General features: G+C 38.7%; 1 protein-coding gene across 12 annotated transcripts in view; it reads left to right on the top strand.

Moving 5' to 3' along the window:
- Window positions 1-22,684, top strand: part of TMEM232 (transmembrane protein 232) — a 346,766-nt gene that overhangs the window by 138,498 nt on the left and 185,584 nt on the right. For all 12 annotated transcript variants that reach the window (XM_061424541.1, XM_061424543.1, XM_061424539.1 and 9 more), the window contains one exon: window positions 16,636-16,883. In XM_061424541.1, the coding sequence (XP_061280525.1) occupies window positions 16,636-16,883 (248 nt within the window). The remainder of the gene's footprint in view (window positions 1-16,635; window positions 16,884-22,684) is intronic.

Below are 22,684 nucleotides of genomic sequence, written 5' to 3'. Positions count from 1 at the left end.
TCTAATTCTGTGAAAAATATCACTGATAATTTGATAGGTATTGGATTAAATTTGTAGATTGCTTTGGACGGAGGTTTGTGACATTGTACAGGAGACAGGGATCAAGACCATCCCCATGGAAAAAGAATGCTAAAAAGCAAAATGGCTGTCTGGGGAGGCCTTACAAATAGCTGTGAAAAGAAAAGAAGTGAAAAGCAAATGAGAAAAGGAAAGATATAAGCATCTGAATGCAGAGTTCCAAAGAATAGCAAGAAGAGATAAGAAAGCCTTCCTCAGTGATCAATGCAAAGAAATAGAGGAAAACAACAGAATGGGAAACACTAGGGATCTCTTCAAGAAAATTAGAGATACCAAGGGAACATTTCATGCAAAGATGGGCTCAATAAAGGACAGAAATGGTATGCACTAACAGAAGCAGAAGATATTAAGAAGAGGTGGCAAGAATACACAGAAGAACTGTACAAAAAGATCTTCATGACCCAGATAATCACGATGGTGTGATCACTGACCTAGAGCCAGACATCCTGGAATGTGAAGTCAAGTGGGCCTTAGAAAGCATCACTATGAACAAAGCTAGTAGAGGTGATCGAATTCCAGTTGAGCTATTTCAAATCCTGAAAGATGATGCTGTGAAAGTGCTGCACTCAACCTGCCAGCAAATTTGGAAAACTCAGCCGTGGCCACAGAACTGGAAAAGGTCAGTTTTCATTCCAATCCCAAAGAAAGGCAATGCCAAAGAATGATCAAACTACCGCACAATTGTACTCATCTCACACGCTAGTAAAGTAATGCTCAAAATTCTCCAAGCCAGGCTTCAGCAATACGCGAACCATGAACTTCCAGATGTTCAAGCTGGTTTTAGAAAAGGCAGAGGAACCAGAGATCAAATTGCCAACATCTGCTGGATCATGGAAAAAGCAAGAGAGTTCCAGAAAAACATCTATTTCTGCTTAATTGATTATGCCAAAACCTTTGACTATCTAGATCACCATAAACTGTGGAAAATTCTGAAAGAGATGGGAATACCAGACCACCTGACCTGCCTCTTGAGAAATCTGTATGCAGGTCAGGAAGCAACAGTTAGAACTGGACATGGAACAACAGACTGGTTCCAAATAGGAAAAGGAGTACGTCAAGGCTGTATATTGTCACCCTGCTTATTTAACTTATATGCAGAGTACATCATGAGAAATGCTGGGCTGGATGAAGCACAAGCTGGAATCAAGATTGCTGGGAGAAATATCAGTAACCTCAGATATGCAGATGACACCACCCTTATGGCAGAAAGTGAAGAGGAACTAAAAAGCCTCTTGATGAAGGTGAAAGAGGAGAGTGAAAAAGTTGGCTTAAAGCTCAACATTCAGAAAACGAAGATCATGGCATCTGGTCCCATCAATTCATGGGAAATAGATGGGAAAACAGTGGAACCAGTGTCAGACTTTATTTTTCTGGGCTCCAAAATCACTGCATATAGTGACTGCAGCCATGAAATTAAAAGACGCTTACTCCTTGGAAAGAAAGTTATGTCCAACCTAGATAGCATATTCAAAAGCAGAGACATTACTTTGCCAACAAAGGTCTGTCTAGTCAAGGCTATGGTTTTTCTGGTGGTCATGAATGGATGTGCGAGTTGGACTGTGAAGAAAGCTGAACACCGAAGAATTGATGCTTTTGAACTGTGGTGTTGGAGAAGACTCTTGAGAGTCCCTTGGACGGCAAGGAGATCCAACCAGTCCGTTCTGAAGGAGATCAGTCCTGGGTGTTCATTGGAAGGACTGATGCTAAAGCTGAAACTCCAATACTTTGGCCACCTCATGCAAAGAGTTGACTCATTGGAAAAGACTCTGATGCTGGGAGGGATTGGGGGCAGGAGGAGAAGGGGATGACAGAGGATGAGATGGCTGGATGGCATCACCGACTCAATGGACATGAGTTTGAGTGAACTCTGGGATTTCGTGATGGAAAGTAAGGCTGGCATGCTGCAATTCATGGGGTCACAAAGAGTCAGACACGACTGAGTGACTTAACTGAATGGAACTTGAGTAGGTAGGATGGAAATTTTGACAATATTCTTCCAATCCATTTTCACAAGCTATCTTTCCATGTATTTATATCATATTTATTAAGTTCCTTCACCAGTGTCTTATAGTTTTTAGAGTATAGGTCTTTCACCACTTTGGTTAAGTTTATTCATCGGTATTTCGTTTTTTTTTGATGTAGTTTTCAATGGGATTATTTTTTTGATTTCTCTTTCACATAGTTCATTATTAGTGTATAGAAAAGCCACAGATTTGTGTATATTATTCTTGTCGCCTGCAACTTTACTGAATTCAATTATTAGTTTGAATTCTGTGTGTGTGTACATTTAGGTTTCTCTATATATAGTATTGTGTGACCTGCAAGTGAGTCAGACACAACTTAGCAACTAAACAACAACACCTGCAAACAATGGGAGTTTCACTTCTTCCCTTCCAATCTGGATGCCTTTTATTTATTTTGTCTGACTGCAATGGCTAAGACTTCCAGTACTATGTTAAAGAGCAACGGTGAGAGTGGGCCTCCTTGTTCCTGATATTAGAGGAAAGGCTTTCTTTTCTTAACCATTGAGTATGATGTTAGTCATGGGTTTTCATAAATGGCCTTTATTTTGTTGAGATATTTTCCCTCTATACCAACTTTGTTGAGAATTTTTATCATGGATGGGTGTTGAATTGTGTCAAATGCTTTCCCTGTGTCTACTGAGATGATCACTTGATTTTTATCCTTCATCTTGTGAATGTGGGGTATCACGTTGATTGAATTGCTTAAGTTGAACTATACTTGCTTTCCTGGAATAAAGTCTCACTTGTTCATGGTGTGTGGTCTTTTTTATGTTTGTTGAATTAAGTTTGCCAATATTTTGTTGAGTATTCTTATATCCATATTCATCAAAGACAGGGACCTGTACTTTTCTTTTTTGTAGTATCTGGTTTTGATATGAGGTAATGGCGGCCTTGTTGAATGAATTTGGGAGTGTTCCTTCCTCTTTAGTTTTTTGGAATAGTTTGAGGATAGGTATTAACTATCCTTTTTAAATTTGGTAGAATTCTCCTGTGAATACGTCTGTTTCTGGAATTTTTTGGAAGATTTTTGATTCCTGATTCAATTTAATTTCTAGTAATCAGTCTGTTCAGATTGTCTATTTCCTCCTGATTTAATCTTGATAGATTATAGGTTATATGTTTCTAAAGGTTTATCCCTTTGTTCTTGGTTATGCAATTTGTTGACATATAACTATTTATAGTATTCTCCTATGATTTTTTCTCTTACTATTTGCTATTTCTCCTCTTTCATTTCTTATTAATTTGTATCCTGTCTTTTTTTAAAAAATGAGCCTAGCTACAGGCTTATCAAATTTGTTTATTTTTCAAAAGAAAATCAGCTCTTGGTTTCATTGATCTTTCCTGTTGTTTTATTGGTCTATATTTTATTTATTTTCTTATTACCTTTATTATTTTATTTCTTCTGCCTCCTTTGGGCTTTGTTTGTTCTTTTTCTAATTTGTTTAGGTGCTCCTTTATTTGAGATTTGTGTTGCTTCATGAAGTAGGCCTTATTGCTAAACACTTCTCTCTTAGAAGTGCTTTTGCTATGTGCGATAGATTTGGGAAAGTTCTGTGTTGCTTTTCATTTGTCTGAAGGTGTACTCTGATCGTCTCTGATTTCTTGGTTGAGCTACTGTTTTTTGTCAGCATGTAGGACGTGGCCCAGTCTCCATGTGCTTGTGTTTTTCCCATTCTTCTTCTTACAATTGTTTTCTAGATTTATTTATTATGGTCAAAAGTGACACTTGACGTAAGCTTTATCCTCTAAAATTAGTTGGGACTTGTTTTTAGACCTCGTACATGACCTGTCTGGGAGAGCTTTCCATATGCACTTGCGTCCAGTACGTGTGTGACTCTTTTGGACGAATGTTCTGAAATATCTGTGTTAAGTTCAACCGGTCTGTCATTTAGGACCAGTGCTTTCTTACTGATTTTCTGTCTGGATCTCTGTCCATTGATGTAAGTGGGATGTCAAGGTTTCTTCAGTTCAGTTCAGTTCAGTTCAGTCGCTCAGTCGTGTCCGACTCTGCGAGCCCATGGATCACAGCACTCCAGGGCTCCCCATCCGTCAGCAGCTCCCGGAGCTCACTCACCACTACTGTCATGTTAGTCTCTCCCTCAGTGTCTGCTAACACTCACTTGTGTATTTAGGGGCCCCTGTATTTAGGCGCGTGCATGGTTACGGATGTTATATCCTCTTGTATTGATCCCTTTGTCATTATCTAACGTCCTTTCTAGTCTTTTATTATAGACTTTGGCTCTGAAGTTTACTTTTCTGATATGATTATTGCTATCCTAGCTTTCTTTTCACATCTGTTTGCATGGAACATATTTTTCTGTCCCCACTTTCAGTCTGCATTTGTCTTTAGCTGTAGAGTCTCTTCTAGGCAACATGTAGATAGGTCTTGTTTTTTTGTTTTTTTTTTTAATCCAATCAGCTACCTTAAAGAGAAGGCAATGGCACCCCACTCCAGTACTTTTGCCTGGAAAATCCCATGGATGGAGGAGCCTGGTGGGCTGCAGTCCATGGGGTCGCTAAGAGTCGGACACGACTGAGCGACTTGACTTTCACTTTTCACTTTCATGCATTGGAGAAGGAAATGGCAACCCACTTCAGTGGTCTTGCCTGGAGAATCCCAGGGGTGAGGGAGCCTGGTGGGCTGCCGTCTATGGGGTCGCACAGAGTTGGACACGACTGAAGCGACTTAGCAGCAGCAGCAGCAGCAGTAGCAGCAGCTACCTTATGTGCTGTGATTGGAGAATTTAATCCGTAGACATGTAAAGTGATTATTGATAGTTATGTACTTGTTGCCATTTTGTTACTTATTTTCTGGTTCTCCTCTATCCTTTTTTTAAAACTAGTTGTGTGCCCTTTCAGGAAGATTTCTCATTATACCATTGCATCCTAGCCTTTCTGCTTGTTTATTTTGTAGTCACGCAGTCTTTTATTTGTTACTCCAATGTTTCAAAATGAATCCTTCATTATCTCATTCTAATGTAGGGGGATTTATGTTTTCCTGGGCCATAAAATGGTCTTATAATACTTTAACAACTTTTATTTCTTTTGTACACTTTTCCTGTTGAGCATTTAAATTGTGTTTCTTGGATGTGTTTCTATATGTGTATGCTGTGTGCATGCGTGTGTGTTTACAGATGCCAACATATTAATGTTGTTTTATACACTCAATATACTTGTGCTTTACTGATATATTTACTTGTTTCTTTCCTTACTTTTTCTTCTTGAATTGCTGGCCTTCTATACGGGATTATTTTTCTTTTGCTCAAAGAAAATCCTTTCATATTCTTTTCATGAGCGTTGGCTGGTGGCTAATTCTGTCAGTTTTCGCTGACAGAAGGGTTTTATTCAATTTGATTCTAAAGGTTTGTTGGCCAAGAATCTATTTTAGTATGGATAGGACAAAGTGTCTAATCCATTGCTGTTTATTCTTTTCCTATATAATGTTTTTCCTTGCATCATTTTTATGACTTTAGTCATCAAATTTTTCCAACTTATTTTTAGCTAGTATATAAATTTTTAAAATATTTGTTTGTGTGGCTGTGCCGCATGTGGGATCAGTCTTCACTGAGGCACATGAGGTTTTGTTGTTGTTGTTGTGTATTTGTGTGGCTGTGCCGCATGTGGGATCTCCAGTCTTCACTGTGCACGTGAGGTTTTGTTGTTGTTGTTGCAGCATGTGGTATCCGGTTCCCTGACCAGGGATTGTACCCAGGCCCCTGCAATGGAAGCGTGGCATCTTAACCACTGAACCACTAGGGAAGCCTCAAGGTAGTACAATTTTAATGTCAAGCTACATATTAACATGTCTGTACTAGGTTCAGTACTAACAGTGTCTAAACTAACTCCTTTAAATTCTCCAAAGCTAATTATTCAAAAGATCAAAGTGATTGCTGTTCTGTTCAGTTGCTCAGTCATGTCCAACTCTTTGCGACCCCGTGGACTGCAGCACCCCACGTTTCCCCATCCTTCACCATCTCCCAGGGTTTGCTCAAACACATGTCCATTAAGTCAGTGATGCCATCCGACCATCTCATCCTCTGCCATCCCCTTCAATCTTCAGTCTTCAAGACCCAGCATCAGGGTCTTTTCAACACGTCAGCTCTTCGCATCAGGTGGCCAAAGTATTGGAGCTTCAGTTTCAGCATCAGTTCTTCCAGTGAATATTCTGGGTTGATTTCCTCTAGGATGGACTGGTTGGATCTCCTTGCAGTCCAAGGGACTCTCATGAGTATTCTCCAACACCACAGTTCAAAGGCATCAGTTCTTCAGTGCTCAGCCTTTTTTATTGTCCAACTCTCACATTTCTACATGACCACTGGAAAAACCATAGCCTTGACTAGACGGACCTTTCCAGGCAAAGTAATGTCTCTGCTTTTTAATATGCTGTCTAGGTCACTGCTTTTCTTCCAAGGAGCAGGCATCTTTTAATTTCATGGCTGCAGTTACTGTCTGCAGTGATTTTGGAGCCCAAAGTGATTGGCATCTGCAGTTTTCAGGTTTTCTCTCTGCCATCCCCGGGCAGCACTCTGTTCTTACGTTACTCCTCTGTGATCTTCTAACTTCGTTAAATTCTGCAGCTGAAGCTCCCTTTTATACTTAATTTTTCTGGGGAAATGATACTCATTTATTTTATATTTTAAAAGCCTGCCTGTTCTTAAGCAAGTTAATAATGGTACTGTGGAATAACTTAAACAACTAAATCACATATATGAATAAAACAAAGCAAGATGATTTCAAAAGAATGAGCACATTTGGTCTATAAGTGTAATATGTTAAAGCAAATATTTTGAATTTATTAAAATTGTACTGTCTTGTCTGAATACTTTCTACACTATACATCTTTATAGGTTTAATTTTACAGTAGAACATAAGCATGATATAATTAAGGTTTTCTTTCCTTTCCTTTGGCCCTATAATGGCAAACAGATTTACAGAAATAAAATAAAAAGGTTAATTACTTATTCCTAAATGTCCTCAGTTTTAAACAATTAGTCACTAGTTCCCACATTCTATTGACCCACTTACATTACTGTCCTGGTGCTTCCCTGCTGGCTCATATGGTCAAGAATCTGCCTGCAGTGTAGGACACCTCCGTTTGAGCCCTGGAAAAGGGATGGCTACCCACTCCAGTATTCTTGGGGCCTCCCTGGTGACCCAGACAGTAAAGAATCTGCCTGTAATGAGGGAGACCCCGGTTCGATTTCTGGGTTGTGATGATCCCCCGGAGAACGGAATGGCAACCCACTGCAGTGTTCTTGCCTGGAGAATCCCATGGACAGAGGAGCCTGGCGGGCTACTGTCCATGGGGTCCCGAAGCGTGGACAGTCCACAGGTCACAAAGCGCTGGACACGACTGAGTGGCTAACACCGTCACTTTCTCTTCACCTTCACTTTGGGGGACAAATTCTATAGCATCAAATAGGAACTTGCTCATTCTGTTAGTCTTCAGATCTTTCCTCACTGCTCAACGTGAACAGAGAACATATCAAAAAACCCAAAAAACAAAACTATACAGTGAAGCCTTGCACCTCAGATGCTTTGATCTAAAATGTTTATCCCACTCTTACTTCAGTTAATGCAAACAAGTGTGATTATAGAAAACATTTGTTTATTCTTTCCTTCCTACTCCCTTGCTCCCAGATACTTGCTTCATGAAAGGTATTCATCATATTACCTACACAGGGTGAATCACATTAATTATAGGCTACATTAGAGTGGGAAGGATTTATTTCAGAAGGATTTATGATACTTGTATATTTATGGAATTAAGAGAGATTTTATCTTTTTCTACTTTAAAAATATATATGCAATTCATATGATAATCCATATAATAATGGAATTAAGAGAGATTCTATCTTTTTATACTTTAAAAATATATATGCAATTCATATGATAATCTACTGAATTCGATAATTTAAGGTTTATATTTAATACCTGAATTTATCTACATCACTGGTAAATCCTTCACTGTGTTGTATACTTTCATGGCTTGTATTTTTTTTTAATCCATAATAACGTTCTATCATCTGTAATTCTTTTTTTATCTGTTCAGAAAATTTGATGCCTAATGGAGGTTAGATGAGAAGTGAGATATTTAGTAGCATGTTTGAAGTGAAAAACATTTCTAAATAGATCCCTAAACATGAGCCCTTTATCTGACAAATTCAATATAAACCCAACTGTTGCCTGAGTATTTGGGAAAGAAATCAAAAACTGTCATATACTCACAGCGGCATAATAAACAAATGTTAATTGATGTGCTTTGTTTGAAATACTTCCAGGGAGACTTGCAATGAGCAAGGCTCCGCTGTATAGGCAATTCAGCAGCATATGTTGGCACGCCTAGGAAAAGTCATCATGTGTAAATGCTCTCTGCCATCTGTTACATGACCTAAAATATCAAAAGGAAATATGTACAGCTAAAACGAATACGCGATTTTATTCAGAGTACCTTTGACTCATTAGGTAAGCACTTGGTGGTTAACATTTCCTGGTGAGATCTTTAAAATAAAACTTGTTTTTATTCTTTACAACATTTCCATACTCCTAATGCGCTCTGTAGAGCAGCAAAGCAGAACAGCAGCAGTATTTTCCCTGTCCTCTCAGTACCTCTCTTTCTCTTCCCCCACATGTGGTTATTCTTCTGACATAAATGGAAACTCTTGAGTGGGGAAAGGGAGATGCATTTTTGGCAGCATATAGTTTCCTTAAATACTTATCAATAGAATTCCAGTGTAACAGACACATTGTTTTAAGAAAACAAAAATATTTGCAGAGATTTTATAATGCACCAGCCGCTGTGCTAAGTATCTTACCTAACGCAACTCATCTAAACCTCATAATTCCCACCACCATCAGCACTCATACAGGTGAGGACCTGAGTCTAAGCAAGATTAAAATGAGTGAGCGGCCGTGGAGGCACCTGTGAGTGAGCTGAACCTAAAGGTTCCGTGCCATCCTGCCTCTAAAATTAGATAGAAACAAGAAACTCGCATTTATTGAAGAACTTCTGTGTGTCAGACACTATGCTAGAAAATACATTCAGTTCTTGTGTTTAACTTTTACAGGAGCCCAGGGAGGAGAATAGTGTTATCATTCCATTTTAGGAATGAAGAAGCATGCTCAGCGGCTAAGTAATCTGTGCAAGGTCACTCAATTTGTAAAGTGGGAAAATGGATATTCCCATCTAGTCCTTTTCTTAGTCTACTGTAATAGTGGGTTTTAAACTCTAATACATTTAGGAGTATGGCCTGAAATTCTCTATTTATAACATGCCCCGAGGCGATGACAATAATCATGGTCTGAGGACCACGATTTTAGTAACTGCTGTCCTCATTTGTGAGATTTTATAACTCCTGGAGGAAATAATCTTTCGAGACCACCAGTGAGTCACTTTCATTTAAATTTTTTTTTAAATTTTTATTTTATTTTTAAACTTTACATAATTGTATTAGTTTTGCCAAATATCAAAATGAATCCGCCACAGGTATACATGTGTTCCCCATCCTGAACCCTCCTCCCTCCTCCCTCCCCATACCATCCCTCTGGGTCGTCCCAGTGCACTAGCCCCAAGCATCCAGTATCGTGCATCGAACCTGGACTGGCATCTCGTTTCATACATGATATTTTACATGTTTCAATGCCATTCTCCCAAATCTTCCCACCCTCTCCCTCTTCCATAGAGTCCATAAGACTGTTCTATACATCAGTGTCTCTTTTGCTGTCTCGTACACAGGGTTATTGTTACCATCTTTCTAAATTCCATATATATGAGTTATTATACTGTATTGGTGTTTTTCCTTCTGGCTTACTTCACTCTGTATAATAGGCTCCAGTTTCATCCACCTCATTAGAACTGATTCAAATGTTTTCTTTTTAATGGCTGAGTAATACTCCATTGTGTATATGTACCATAGCTTTCTTATCCATTCATCTGCTGATGGACATCTAGGTTGCTTCCATGTCCCGGCCATTATAAACAGTGCTGCGATGAACATTGGGGTACACGTGTCTCTTTCCCTTCTGGTTTCCTCATTGTGTATGCCCAGCAGTGGGATTGCTGGGTCATAAGGCAGTTCTATTTCCAGTTTTTTAAGGAATCTCCACACTGTTCTCCATAATGGCTGTACTAGTTTGTATTCCCACCAACAGTGTAAGAGGGTTCCCTTTTCTCCACACCCTCTCCAGCATTTATTATTTGTAGACTTTTGGATCGCAGCCATTCTGACTGGTGTGAAATAGTACCTCATAGTGGTTTTGATTTGCATTTCTCTGATAATGAGTGATGTTGAGCATCTTTTCATGTGTTTGTTAGCCCTCTGTATGTCTTCTTTGGAGAAATGTCTATTTAGTTCTTTGGCCCATTTTTTGATTGGGTCAGTTATTTTTCTGGAGTTGAACTGTAGGAGTTGCTTGTATATTTTTGAGATTAGTTGTTTGTCAGTTGCTTCATTTGCTATTATTTTCTCCCATTCTGAAGGCTGTCTTTTCACCTTGCTAATAGTTTCCTTTGATGTGCAGAAGCTTTTAAGTTTAATTAGGTCCCATTTGTTTATTTTTGCTTTTATTTCCAATATTCTGGGAGGTGGGTCATAGAGGATCCTGCTGTGATGTATGTCAGAGAGTGTTTTGCCTATGTTCTCCTCTAGGAGTTTTATAGTTTCTAGTCTTACGTTGAGATCTTTAATCCATTTTGAGTTTATTTTTGTGTATGGTGTTAGAAAGTGGTCTAGTTTCATTCTTTTACAAGTGGTTGACCAGATTTCCCAGCACCATTTGTTAAAGAGATTGTCTTTAATCCATTGTATATTCTTGCCTCCTTTGTCAAAGATAAGGTGTCCATATGTGCGTGGATTTATCTCTGGGCTTTCTATTTTGTTCCATTGATCTATATTTCTGTCTTTGTGCCAGTACCATACTGTCTTGATAACTGTGGCTTTGTAGTAGAGCCTGAAGTCAGGTAGGTTGATTCCTCCAGTTCCATTCTTCTTTCTCAAGATCGCTTTGGCTCTTCGAGGCTTTTTGTATTTCCATACAAATTGTGAAATTATTTGTTCTAGCTCTGTGAAGAATACTGTTGGTAGCTTGATAGGGATTGCATTGAATCTATAGATTGCTTTGGGTAGTATACTCATTTTCACTATATTGATTCTTCCAATCCATGAACATGGTATATTTCTCCATCTATTAGTGTCCTCCTTGATTTCTTTCACCAGTGTTTTATAGTTTTCTATATATAGGTCTTTAGTTTCTTTAGGTAGATATATTCCTAAGTATTTTATTCTTTTCGTTGCAATGGTGAATGCAACATATGGAGGCTGAACAACACGCTGCTGAATAACCAACAAATCACAGAAGAAATCAAGAAAGAAATCAAAATTTGCATAGAAATGAATGAAAATGAAAACACAACAACCCAAAACCTGTGGGACACGGTAAAAGCAGTCCTAAGGGGAAAGTTCATAGCAATACAGGCACACCTCAAGAAACAAGAAAAAAGTCAAATAAATAACCTAACTCTACACCTAAAGCAACTAGAAAAGGAAGAAATGAAGAATCCCAGGGTTAGTAGAAGGAAAGAAATCTTAAAAATTAGAGCAGAAATAAATGCAAAAGAAACAAAAGAGACCATAGCAAAAATCAACAAAACCAAAAGCTGGTTCTTTGAAAGGATAAATAAAATTGACAAACCATTAGCCAGACTTATCAAGAAACAAAGGGAGAAAAATCAAATCAATAAAATTAGAAATGAAAATGGAGAGATCACAACAGACAACACAGAAATACAAAGGATCATAAGAGACTACTATCAACAATTATATGCCAATAAAATGGACAACATGGAAGAAATGGACAAATTCTTAGAAAAGTACAACTTTCCAAAACTGGACCAGGAAGAAATAGAGAATCTTAACAGACCCATCACAAGCACGGAAATTGAAACTGTAATCAAAAATCTTCCAGCAAACAAAAGCCCCAGTCCAGATGGCTTCACAGCTGAATTCTACCAAAAATTTAGAGAAGAGCTAACACCTATCCTGCTCAAACTCTTCCAGAAAATTGCAGAGGAAGGTAAACTTCCAAACTCATTCTATGAGGCCACCATCACCCTAATACCAAAACCTGACACAGATCCCACAAAAAAAGAAAACTACAGGCCAATATCACTGATGAACATAGATGCAAAAATCCTTAACAAAATTCTAGCAATCAGAATCCAACAACACATTAAAAAGATCATACACCATGATCAAGTGGGCTTTATCCCAGGGATGCAAGGATTCTTCAATATCTTCAAATCAATCAATGTAATACACCACATTAACAAATTGAAAAATAAAAACCATATGATTATCTCAATAGATGCAGAGAAAGCCTTTGACAAAATTCAACACCCATTTATAATAAAAACTCTCCAGAAAGCAGGAATAGAAGGAACATACCTCAACATAATAAAAGCTATATATGACAAACCCACAGCAAACATTATCCTCAATGGCCACAGCAATCAGAGCAGAAAAAGAAATAAAAGGAATCCAAATTGGAAAAGAAGAAGTAAAACTCTCACTATTTGCAGATGACATGATCCTCTACATAGAAAACCCTAAAGACTCCACTAGAACATTACTAGAACTAATCAATGACTATAGTAAAGTTGCAGGATATAAAATCAACACACAGAAATCCCTTGCATTCCTATACACTAATAATGAGAAAACAGAAAGAGAAATTAAGGAAATAATTCCATTCACCATTGCAACGGAAAGAATAAAATACTTAGGAATATATGTACCTAAAGAAACTAAAGACCTATATATAGAAAACTATAAAACATTAAAATTTTTAACTTTGAAGAAAAATTATGTATTTTTTCACAAATAAGTTAAATGTTCTCAGCTCTGAGTCTACTTAAGGAGAAGTGGAGGCCAAAAACAGAGACGAAGAGATGGAGAAGTACTGGTGCAGGCTGTGCTGCAGTGCCCTAACACCCTATTTCTTTCCCTTTTATTCTCTCATGTCAAGGGTAGTGTGAATTAGCTTGAATTTTAGTGTGTTTACTACAGTTCCCTAAATACTGATGGAAAATGCAGAACTCTGGACAGGATTTTCTTTTCTTTTTTGTTGCTACTACATCACAATTCTTTGGGTAATTTCACCTGCTCTGAGTTATCTATCTTCTTGCCAGCCTAAATGAATCATGATTTTTACCATCATTATGCCCAAAATAAAGACAGAAGAATGAAAATCTGACCTTGCATGTGGCTGCAATCTGTGTGTGAGAGAAATATTCTTCACGAGTACCACTTTTCCAATTTTAAGACTAAATCAGTAAAATTAGCATAGGTAATCAAAAATTGCCATGTTTCTTAATAAAAAGTATCAAGTTTCAACAAGCCAATAAGAAGAATCCTGAATTTTAAAGCCTACATGGCATTGTTAAAAAATAGGGACACATGATAAGAATATTAATGTATAAAGATGGAATTTGGGATAATACTCACTGGCAGACTAAATAGTAATTTCTTGATTTCAGAGTCTACTTTTAAAAGTGGTCATTAATGTTTTTGGTAAATTTACTTCTAAGATGTATAGATTCATACTAATGTATCATTGGCATAAATAAATTCAGTCTCTGAATTTTAAAATGAGAATAACAGGTCTTCCCTGGTGGCCTCGTGGTTAAGACTCTGCGCTTCCAATGCTAGGGGCATGGGTTCAATCCCTGGTCTGGGAACTAAGATCCCACATGCCATGCGTTGTAGTAAAAAAAAAAGGGCGGGGGATAATAGCTCATGAAGAAAGAAGATTCCTTAGAGATTACTCTGGAAATATAATTATAATCTTATTTGATAAATTTGCTAATAAAAAAGTGACTATGTAACAAACTTGTCTTTGGCTGAAGAGATGGATCAAGGCTTCTCTAGGTCGGTGGTGGGAGCAGCTCATGAAAGCTCGAGCATCGCGTCTGTCTTGGGGCACCCCGGAAAGCACTGGTGCCTGTTGAGCGTCTCACTGTTGGCGACACAGGTCATCTCTGTTGTCTACGTGAACCCTCACAAAGCTCTAAGCAGTGGCTATTATTATCTCTACATCACAAATGAAAAACACGGTGGAACCAAACTGAACCCAAAGCATAGACCGGGAGAGGTTAACTCAGTTCTGCAAGTTGCATCCTTAATAGCTAGACCTGATTTCAGATCTAACTGCAAAGTCCATCTTCTTTCCTGACTTCTTCCTGCAGGAAAACGAACAAAACCTTTTATAGATAAGGCCAATATGCATTTGACCAGTATTTGAAACTACTTTTCCATAAGTTGAATGCCTTGGGAATCACTGAGGAAGGAAAACTGACCTGAGCTTTCAAGTAGGGAACCACTGAGGAGGCTGCGGCACTGTCTTCATGCTGCTCTGGGAGGGAGCTGGCCTCTGGGTCTATGACCCATCCAGGAGGGCAGAAGGCAAAGCACAGCCAAGCGAGACAGAGTGAGAAGGGCGTGCAGATTCTGTGATGCTCAGCAGTGCTCCCCTGGAAACAAGGTGGTTACCAGAAATTAAGTGGTGAGAAGACACTGTTTTGGTTGGTTTATTCATTCACTCAGACATGTATTCATTCATATTCTGTCAGCAATGGAAGAACTCTTAGTAACATGTTTGTACAACTATATGGTGTTATTGATTTTGAACTACCTTTTCTTATGAAAAAATTAATCCACAGAAATGGAGCAGAATAAATAACCCAGATATTGTGATTACCGTTTTATCGATGGGACATGCAGACTTTGACACCTTAATGTCCTAAAAATCGTAACAGCTATTGAGTGTCCTAGGCACATTTAACTTCTTGTTTCGAATTGAATGCTCTTTCCATGAGCTTGACCTGGTTAATAAGCAAGATACACAACTGGGAATAGAATAAACGGAACTGTATACTGATTTCAATATCCAGAGATAATGGAAATCAAAGATATTTAAGAGTAGGTATATATCAATAAAGGCTGGTGAAAAGGTTCTTTTTCTGAAATAGTGAAAATGTAGCCCTCTTTTTAAGGGTCAGTGTAATTTTCTAGCACTTTGAGGCTCCTTTGAGTCTTCATTTCATTATATTGATGCTTACATGCGTGATTTTCACCACACCCTTTTTACATGTATTTGCCTGTTATTCTTTCTTATCCTTTCAGTCTTCTGTATTATTTATTTTGCCTTTTTCTGTTTTCCTCATTGCTTTAAACCTTTACTTTTTCAGTCTTTATCATAAGATTGTTCTCATTTTTTCCACTGTAATTTTGTCTAGATAATGAAATCATTCAATCAGTCATGTCTGACTCTTTACGACCCTTTGGACTGTAACCCACCAGGCTTCTCTGTCCATGGGATTATTCAGGCAAGAAACTACTGGAGTGGGTTGTCATTTCCTCCCCCAGGGGATCTTCCTGACCCAGGGATTAAACCTGTGTCTCCTGTGTCTCCTGCATTGCAGGCAGATTCTTTACGCACTGAGCCATCAGGGAAGCTGAGATAATGCAATAGTTAGTCTTTAATAGTAATTTCACTGTGCTAGCCCTAATCTTGGAATCCTAAAGAGGTTATTTAGATGTTCATATGAAGAAAAACATTTTTCATTCTTCATTTTCTACTGAAGGATCTACAGATATTTAAAACGAATCCTGCGTGACTAATAATGAGCTGCCCGAAGATGGATAATATTAAATAAAACTGTAAAAACAAATAAAAGGAGGTAGTACCTAACTTAGTTATGAGAAAGAGTTTTTAATATTAACTTATTGTGAACACTAAAAACATAATACATGACATTGTGAAACTTACATCTTCATTTATTTGAAGAAAATGTAACTTTAGCTGTTTCAGAAGAAGGTATAATTAAAAATCAGTCATGGATATTATTGGACATAAATAAGAAAATTCAGAAAATTGCTCTTACCCGAATAAAAATTGCTTATATATTCTTGAGTTTTGTGTGTGTGTGTGTGTTTCTGTATTAGGACATAATTCAATATAAATCTAAACCCTGTAACATTTCCAATACAAGCTAACTATAAAGCCCTTTTTGTATTTTACTTAACTCAGATTTCATGCTATAGAAATTTTCTGTTGGCTTCAAGGAAAGTTTAGATTACACAGAGAGAAATGAAAGTCTGACCTAATAAAACATTTATACTATCAATGCTTCAACTGATTGCTTACTTTCTTGTTAAGTATTATAAATGCTTATGAAATTCTTGTATGGGAAGTATATAGATTTAAAATAGAAATTATATCATTACATTAAAAAAATTTCAAGACTAATTTCCTTTATGCTTAATAGTTTTTTTGGTTGAAAATTCTTGCTACGATTTTTAAAATCTTTTGAGAAAATGCATTTTTCTCCTTTAAATCTTATTTTTATTTAATAGGAAGACTATTTCTTTCCTAGTCAAAGAAAATAAAAATATATTTTACCTTTTATTTAATAACACATTATTTTTTCTCTCATTTAATTCTTTGTTGTTACTTTTTTTTTTTTTTCTTTAAACAGGCGGAGATAAATGACCCAACTGATCCTTTCACAAGTAATAGTACAAAAGTTTCATCAAATATAGGGGATGAAAGTTTCTCCAAATATATAGGCTGGAGAATTGCCAGCGTGCTTTCCAAACTGTTCTTCCCTTCCGTCGATGCCTGTGTTCTTCCTCTGAAAAGACCACTGATGAAACGGTATCAAAGGAGAGATGTGAACAAAACGCAGGGTTCCATGAAGAAGAGAGTCCTACGTTTTACTGTAAGGTAAGCTGACGCACTATTCAAAATATTTCTGTTATTCTAACACAACATTTTGGAATCCTATGAATTACCCATAATCATGTGCCACTTTAACTCAGTTTACCTTTTTTGATTCAAATCTTGGCTTCATCACCTTCTAGATATTTTATCTAGATATTCTGTCATAAGCAAGTATTCCTTTCTCAGAAAGTGTTTCCTCGTGCTTAAAATAGGTATTATTGTGTAATATACATCACTGTTTTATTAAAGTGAAAGCTTCTCCTCCATAGTGACCTACATTTGCCTAGTTCACCCTATTTCTCCCTATTATAACCACTGTGTGTCCTTCCAAGGTCCATAAAATGTTAATATAAGAAATGAGTACATTTTAAATATTCTCTCCATTTTTGATTGTGGTTTATGGATTTCTTAAGTCTGTTTAGGAAAATTCTTTCCATTTTGAGATTAAAATATTGTCACATTTCTCCTAGTGTTTACTTTTCCCTTTAAAAAAAAAATGCCTTACCGAGGTATGACTTGACGTGCAAAGCTGTACACATTTAATGCCTACAAATCGATAAGTATGCAGTTGGGAAACCATTATAGCACTTATGCCATAAGTCTCTTCATTGCCTCAAAAATTTTCTTCTATTCTTTTTGTTATTCTTCTTAAAAATAATTATTTTCAAGGTGCATTTGAATTTTAGTTAGAAATTTTTGTTTTAAGAAAACCTTTTTCTAACATTTCAAGTAACATTCCTTGTGGTCACCATGTCCTAACCATGGTTTCAGCTGCAGATAAACTTGTGGAAACACTACAGGGCGCCCTGCCTTCTTCTGATAAATCAGTATCCAGGTGACGATGACACCTTGTGTGATACCGGAGTTTCCAGTGTTATCATTTTAAGAAAATTGATGTCTTGATATTAATTCCAGTTAAGCTACACTTACAAATAGTGTTTGAGAGTGCTCTGACATTTAAACATGGATTATGGTTTGTACTCCCTGATTTAGACTCTCATATTTTTATTAACAGCTCTAGTTTCCTTCCACTGGCCTATATTTTCTATATTTTCAGACATGTTTTAATGACGTGAAGGTAAGTCAAAGTGGTGGTGATGTAGCAGAGATAATATTAAAATAGCATATCTTTTCAATAGTTTAATAGAAATTGAACTCTTGGAGTTTCTTCCTCTCAATTTTAGGAGTGGGATATGGAATCTTCTAGTACTTTTAAGGATTTATTTTGGACACTTTAATCATGTGAATTTTTTTTTTTTTGTATGTGATGTGAAGTGTTGATCCATGTGATTATTTAACGTCCCAACAATGTTTTTTGAGTAATCTATCTGCTGTCAACATTTTTCCTGATGTTAAATGTCTATAAAATATGAAATGCCCATTTATTTTCTTTTTCTATGTTCTAAAGTAATTTTAAAATTACTTTAAAGAATAGTAAAGAACAGTGAGGGGAAAGGTAAAGAGACAGTGAAAAGGTGGATGGGGGTGCACCCGCTGGGACACAGTAAGGAAGGGGCTAGAGAGAGAGGGAAGCATGTTGGGGATGCTTAAAAGGGCAGAACCGAAAGGAAAAGTAGGAGCAGGAAGGAAGGGGAAAGAGGTCGAAGGCAAAGGGAGAAGATGCAAGTAAGGGGCGAGCTGCGCTGAGGATGGAAAGCACAGCGGGGAGAGATGCGGCGGGCTGGGACCGGGAGGAGGCTCCGCCGGGTCAGAGACAGAGACGAGAGACGCGGGGCCGGGTTAGGACCCCAGAGCCCGTGGGTACCGCAGGACTGGGGCGTGCGCTGTTCTCAGAGCCCATGGTTCATTACACAAGTGAGACTCATTCATCACTGACCTGTGAAAACACCATCTCCTTTATGCATTTTTATTTTTCCATAGCTGATTACAGCCTCTAAAAATCAGTCTCTGACCAGAATGAAAGCCGAGCTGCCCTCTAGCAGAGGCCCCTCAGGGTGGCACAGGGCGCCTCTCACATGGCACCCTTCTTGCAACAGAGCACGGCACAGTGCCCCCTGGAGCTGTGCATATTGCCAGCTCCAGTTAGCGGGGGACTCATCCCGGGGTGCAGCAGATGTGAGCGGAACAGGACTGTAGCTCAGTGACTTCAAGACGAAGGCTAGGTCAGGCCTGGTTGAATAGTCCTTACTGTCTATTAGGGGTATGGATAGGCCTGCTTTTAAAGAAGTGGCTGAAAAACAAGTTTAACTCTTAGCTGTGCGTTGAAAAAATGGCTCTGGCCCACTAGACATTAACCGCGGGCAACGGCGTTTCTTCCGTTTGCTTGCTTCTCCGTTGAGTCAGCGGTTACGTGGCAATCGCGCCTCCTGTTTCCCCGCCTCCTCCTACGTTCAGGTCCACAGATCGGAATTAATGCAATCACTATCGAGCATGCCGGAATCCTGCAGGTCAATCACAAAGACACAATTTGAAGCCCACGGTATCTTTAGCTCTTTTTCAGCTTTTGAGAGGTCTTCTTGCATAGTCATATCATCTGTTCCTCACCAAGTAGTCCTAGAAATCTCCATTTTGTGTTTTCATCAAATAGCAATGTATAAGAAGGCCAACATTTCAGGACTCCTATAGAAGATGGGGCACATCTAAGAGGTAGGAAGTTGGGAAATTTAAAAGCATATGTTTCTTTATTGCTTTGGAGTCCTAAAGTATACTTATTTCAGTGTGAATGTTTACTAGTAAGAAGAAAATAGGAGTTTCCTTATTGCTGAAGCGTCCAGTATATCTGACAACCTATAATTTATTTCCTAAAATATTTTTCCTCACTTGTGTTCTTAGCCTGTAAAATTCTCTTTAAATGGGAATTCTTTGTTTACACATTTATAAAGCTATATATATTGCTTTGAATGATACAGATTTAACTTCTTTCCTTTACAAAATTTTTCAAAAGAAAATTCATTGTTTTGCTTCTGTCCATTAAATTTGGGGGTTTTTGCTTTTTCGTGGTACATGCTGTTCTTCCCCTCAGCGTTTTTTAAAAAATGAGAAAATCATTATATTTCTTTACTATAAAAACAGCAGCCCCAAACCGAGGCATAGATGCTTGGACTTCAAAACATAGTTGTTGCTGTTGTTGTCTCCTTTTCTTTCTTTGTCAGTAAAACTATCTTCAATCTACCTTAAGGCTGAGAATTCAGAACTCTGAAGATCAAATTTTCAAAAACCAGTCTCTACATTTACACTTTTTGGCTTCTGAGGTTTCTTGGAGGTGTGTTTTCTAAGCTTCTGCCTTGAATCCCTAAAAATTCACAAACCAGTAATTATTTGCACTCATGTAAAGACTAGGGGAAGACACTTGAGAGTCCCTTGGACTGCAAGGAGATCCAACCAGCCCATTGTGAAGGAGATCAGCCCTGGGATTTCTTTGGAAGGAATGATGCTAAAGCTGAAACTCCAGTACTTTGGCCACCTCATGAGAAGAGTTGACTCATTGGAAAAGACTCTGATGTTGGGAGGGATTGGGGACAGGAGGAGAAGGGGACGACAGAGGATGAGATGGCTGGATGGCATCACTGACTTGATGGATGTGAGTCTGCGTGAACTCCGGGAGTTGGTGATGGACAGGGAGGCCTGGCGTGTTGCGGTTCTTGGGGTTGCAAAGAGTCTGACACGACTGAGCAACTGAACTGAACTGAAAGACTAGGAGAATATTAACTTAAAACTTTGTCTCTGATTAGGCTTAGTTTGCTCACCAGTTTTATATCAGAAGACTTCATTCATAAGACCCGCACCTGGAAGAGAGCCCAGGTGAAACTCACAAGAATGTGCTGAGAACATCCATACGTATACAGGCAGGACATTTTACATAGCTGACTTCCTCAACAGAGCAGTCCTTCCAAAGGCTACTGCATTTCCTCTGCAGCCTCCTTTATTAGAGGAGCAATTCCAAGGTAGGGGAACTCAGAAGAGCTAACATTTACTGAATGGAGACAAGGTGGGAAAAGAAGGGTACTGCAATGTCGCATTGGAGAGGCTTTACTGGAGAGACCAGTAAAGACTCTTGAGAGTCCCTTGGACTTCAAGGAGATCCAACCAGTCCACCCTAAAGGAAATCAGTCCTGAGTGTTCATTGGAAGGACTGATGTTGAAGCTGAAACCCCAATACTTTGGCCACTTGAGGTGAAGAACTGACTCATTGGAAAAGACCCTGATTCTGGGAAAGATTGAAGGCGGGAGGAGAAGGGGATGACAGAGGATGAGATGGTTGGATGGCATCACCAACTCAATGGACATGGGTTTGAGTAAACTCCGGGAGTTGGTGATGGAAAGGGAGGCCTGGCGTTCTGCGGTCCGTGGGGTCATGAAGAGCTGGACACAACTGAGCGACTGGACTGACTGAACTGGAGAGACCAGCAGTGAGCAGCGCAGAGGGGCACCTAGTCCCCATCTTCACTGTCCCCGGGAGGGATGCCAAGTCTGGGGAAGCAACTGGACATTCGACTAGATTTGCATTTTGAGGGGAGAGACACTGCATGACTGCTACTCTACCTTTTAATATAAGAGTGAAAATTAGCTTCTCAAGGAAGAGATAAACATTTGGGTTCAGTTGCCAAGTCTCTGAGGTGGCCGTGCATGAGTGCATGCTAAGTCACTTCAGTTGTGTTTGAATCTGTGTGACCCCATGGACTGTAGCCCCCAGGCTCCTCTGTCCATGGAATTCTCCAGGCAAGAACACTGGAGTGGATTACCATGTTCTGCTTCATGCAGGGAAAAATGTCTGTGCCTCCTTTATAGAATATCAAGGATGTTTATCTTAAAGCCTTTTTTTCCCTGATTGATTTAGAGTAAGTTATTTAACTTCTTTGAGCCTAAGGCTGCTCATCTTTAAAAATGTGAAAGTTGTGCATTCTTCTCGGCCTTGTCCTTAGGAGAGAAGGAGAGAATGTGCATAACGAGCCTGGACGTGTTATAGCTCCTTATCCTACTGTTCTTTCATTTAGTAGATTTTTAAAAACATTTGTTTTCATCCTAATATGATATTCATTAATGTAATTGTAATAAATAATAGATGAAAATTTTACAGAAATCTATGAATTATTGATAGCAACTTTTCAAAGAGAACATCCACTTTCCTTAATTTTTAGCTTTTGGCTATGTTTTGTTTCCCTTCTTTTGTCTACTTTTTGAATTCAAACACAATTCAGATCCAGCTGCATTTTGAGGGTCCAGTGCCAAGACCCATTATGGATGGAACCTCGATGGTTCCCTTGGCTGCTGACAGTTTTCAGCTGGAGAGAAATAGAGAGCATGGGTAGGTCCTCAGAGATGGGCACCTATATTCTGAACTTCTGTGACACATTTTATTATTAAAATATTGGTTGGATGATCAGCTCACCTTAATCTCTTTCCCCCTGTACTGGACTGGTGCGAGGCCCTTCCTTTTGGCACGCAGGCTTTACTCTGGGTGTGGGTGTGCACGCCTTGTTGCCCCAAGGCCTGTGGGGTCTTAATTCCCCAGCCGGAGGTGGAACCCATGACCCTTGCATGGGAAGGTGGGTTCTTAACCATTGGACTACCAGGGAAGCCCTCAGGTAGCTCACTGAAAGTGCTTTTATTTTATGATTTTTTATGATTCCAGTGCCTATTGGAAGTGAGGTCCAATCGCCAGTGACAGGACTGTGCTTAGTGTTATCCGTTGCCCATACGACTTGGTTTACCTCTGATCTTTCCTGGGAGATAGGTCAGTCCCCATCTATCTTAGGTTATTTCCTCTTCTTTTTTGCCTTTCCAGTGGAGCCTTGGACTGAACAGGGATTTTAGGTATTATCAATGGGGCCATAGCTTTACCA

This window comes from Bos javanicus, chromosome 7, assembly GCF_032452875.1.
Source record: "Bos javanicus breed banteng chromosome 7, ARS-OSU_banteng_1.0, whole genome shotgun sequence".
Lineage (NCBI taxonomy): Eukaryota > Metazoa > Chordata > Mammalia > Artiodactyla > Bovidae > Bos > Bos javanicus.
This window is presented reverse-complemented; position numbering and strand designations above follow the sequence as displayed.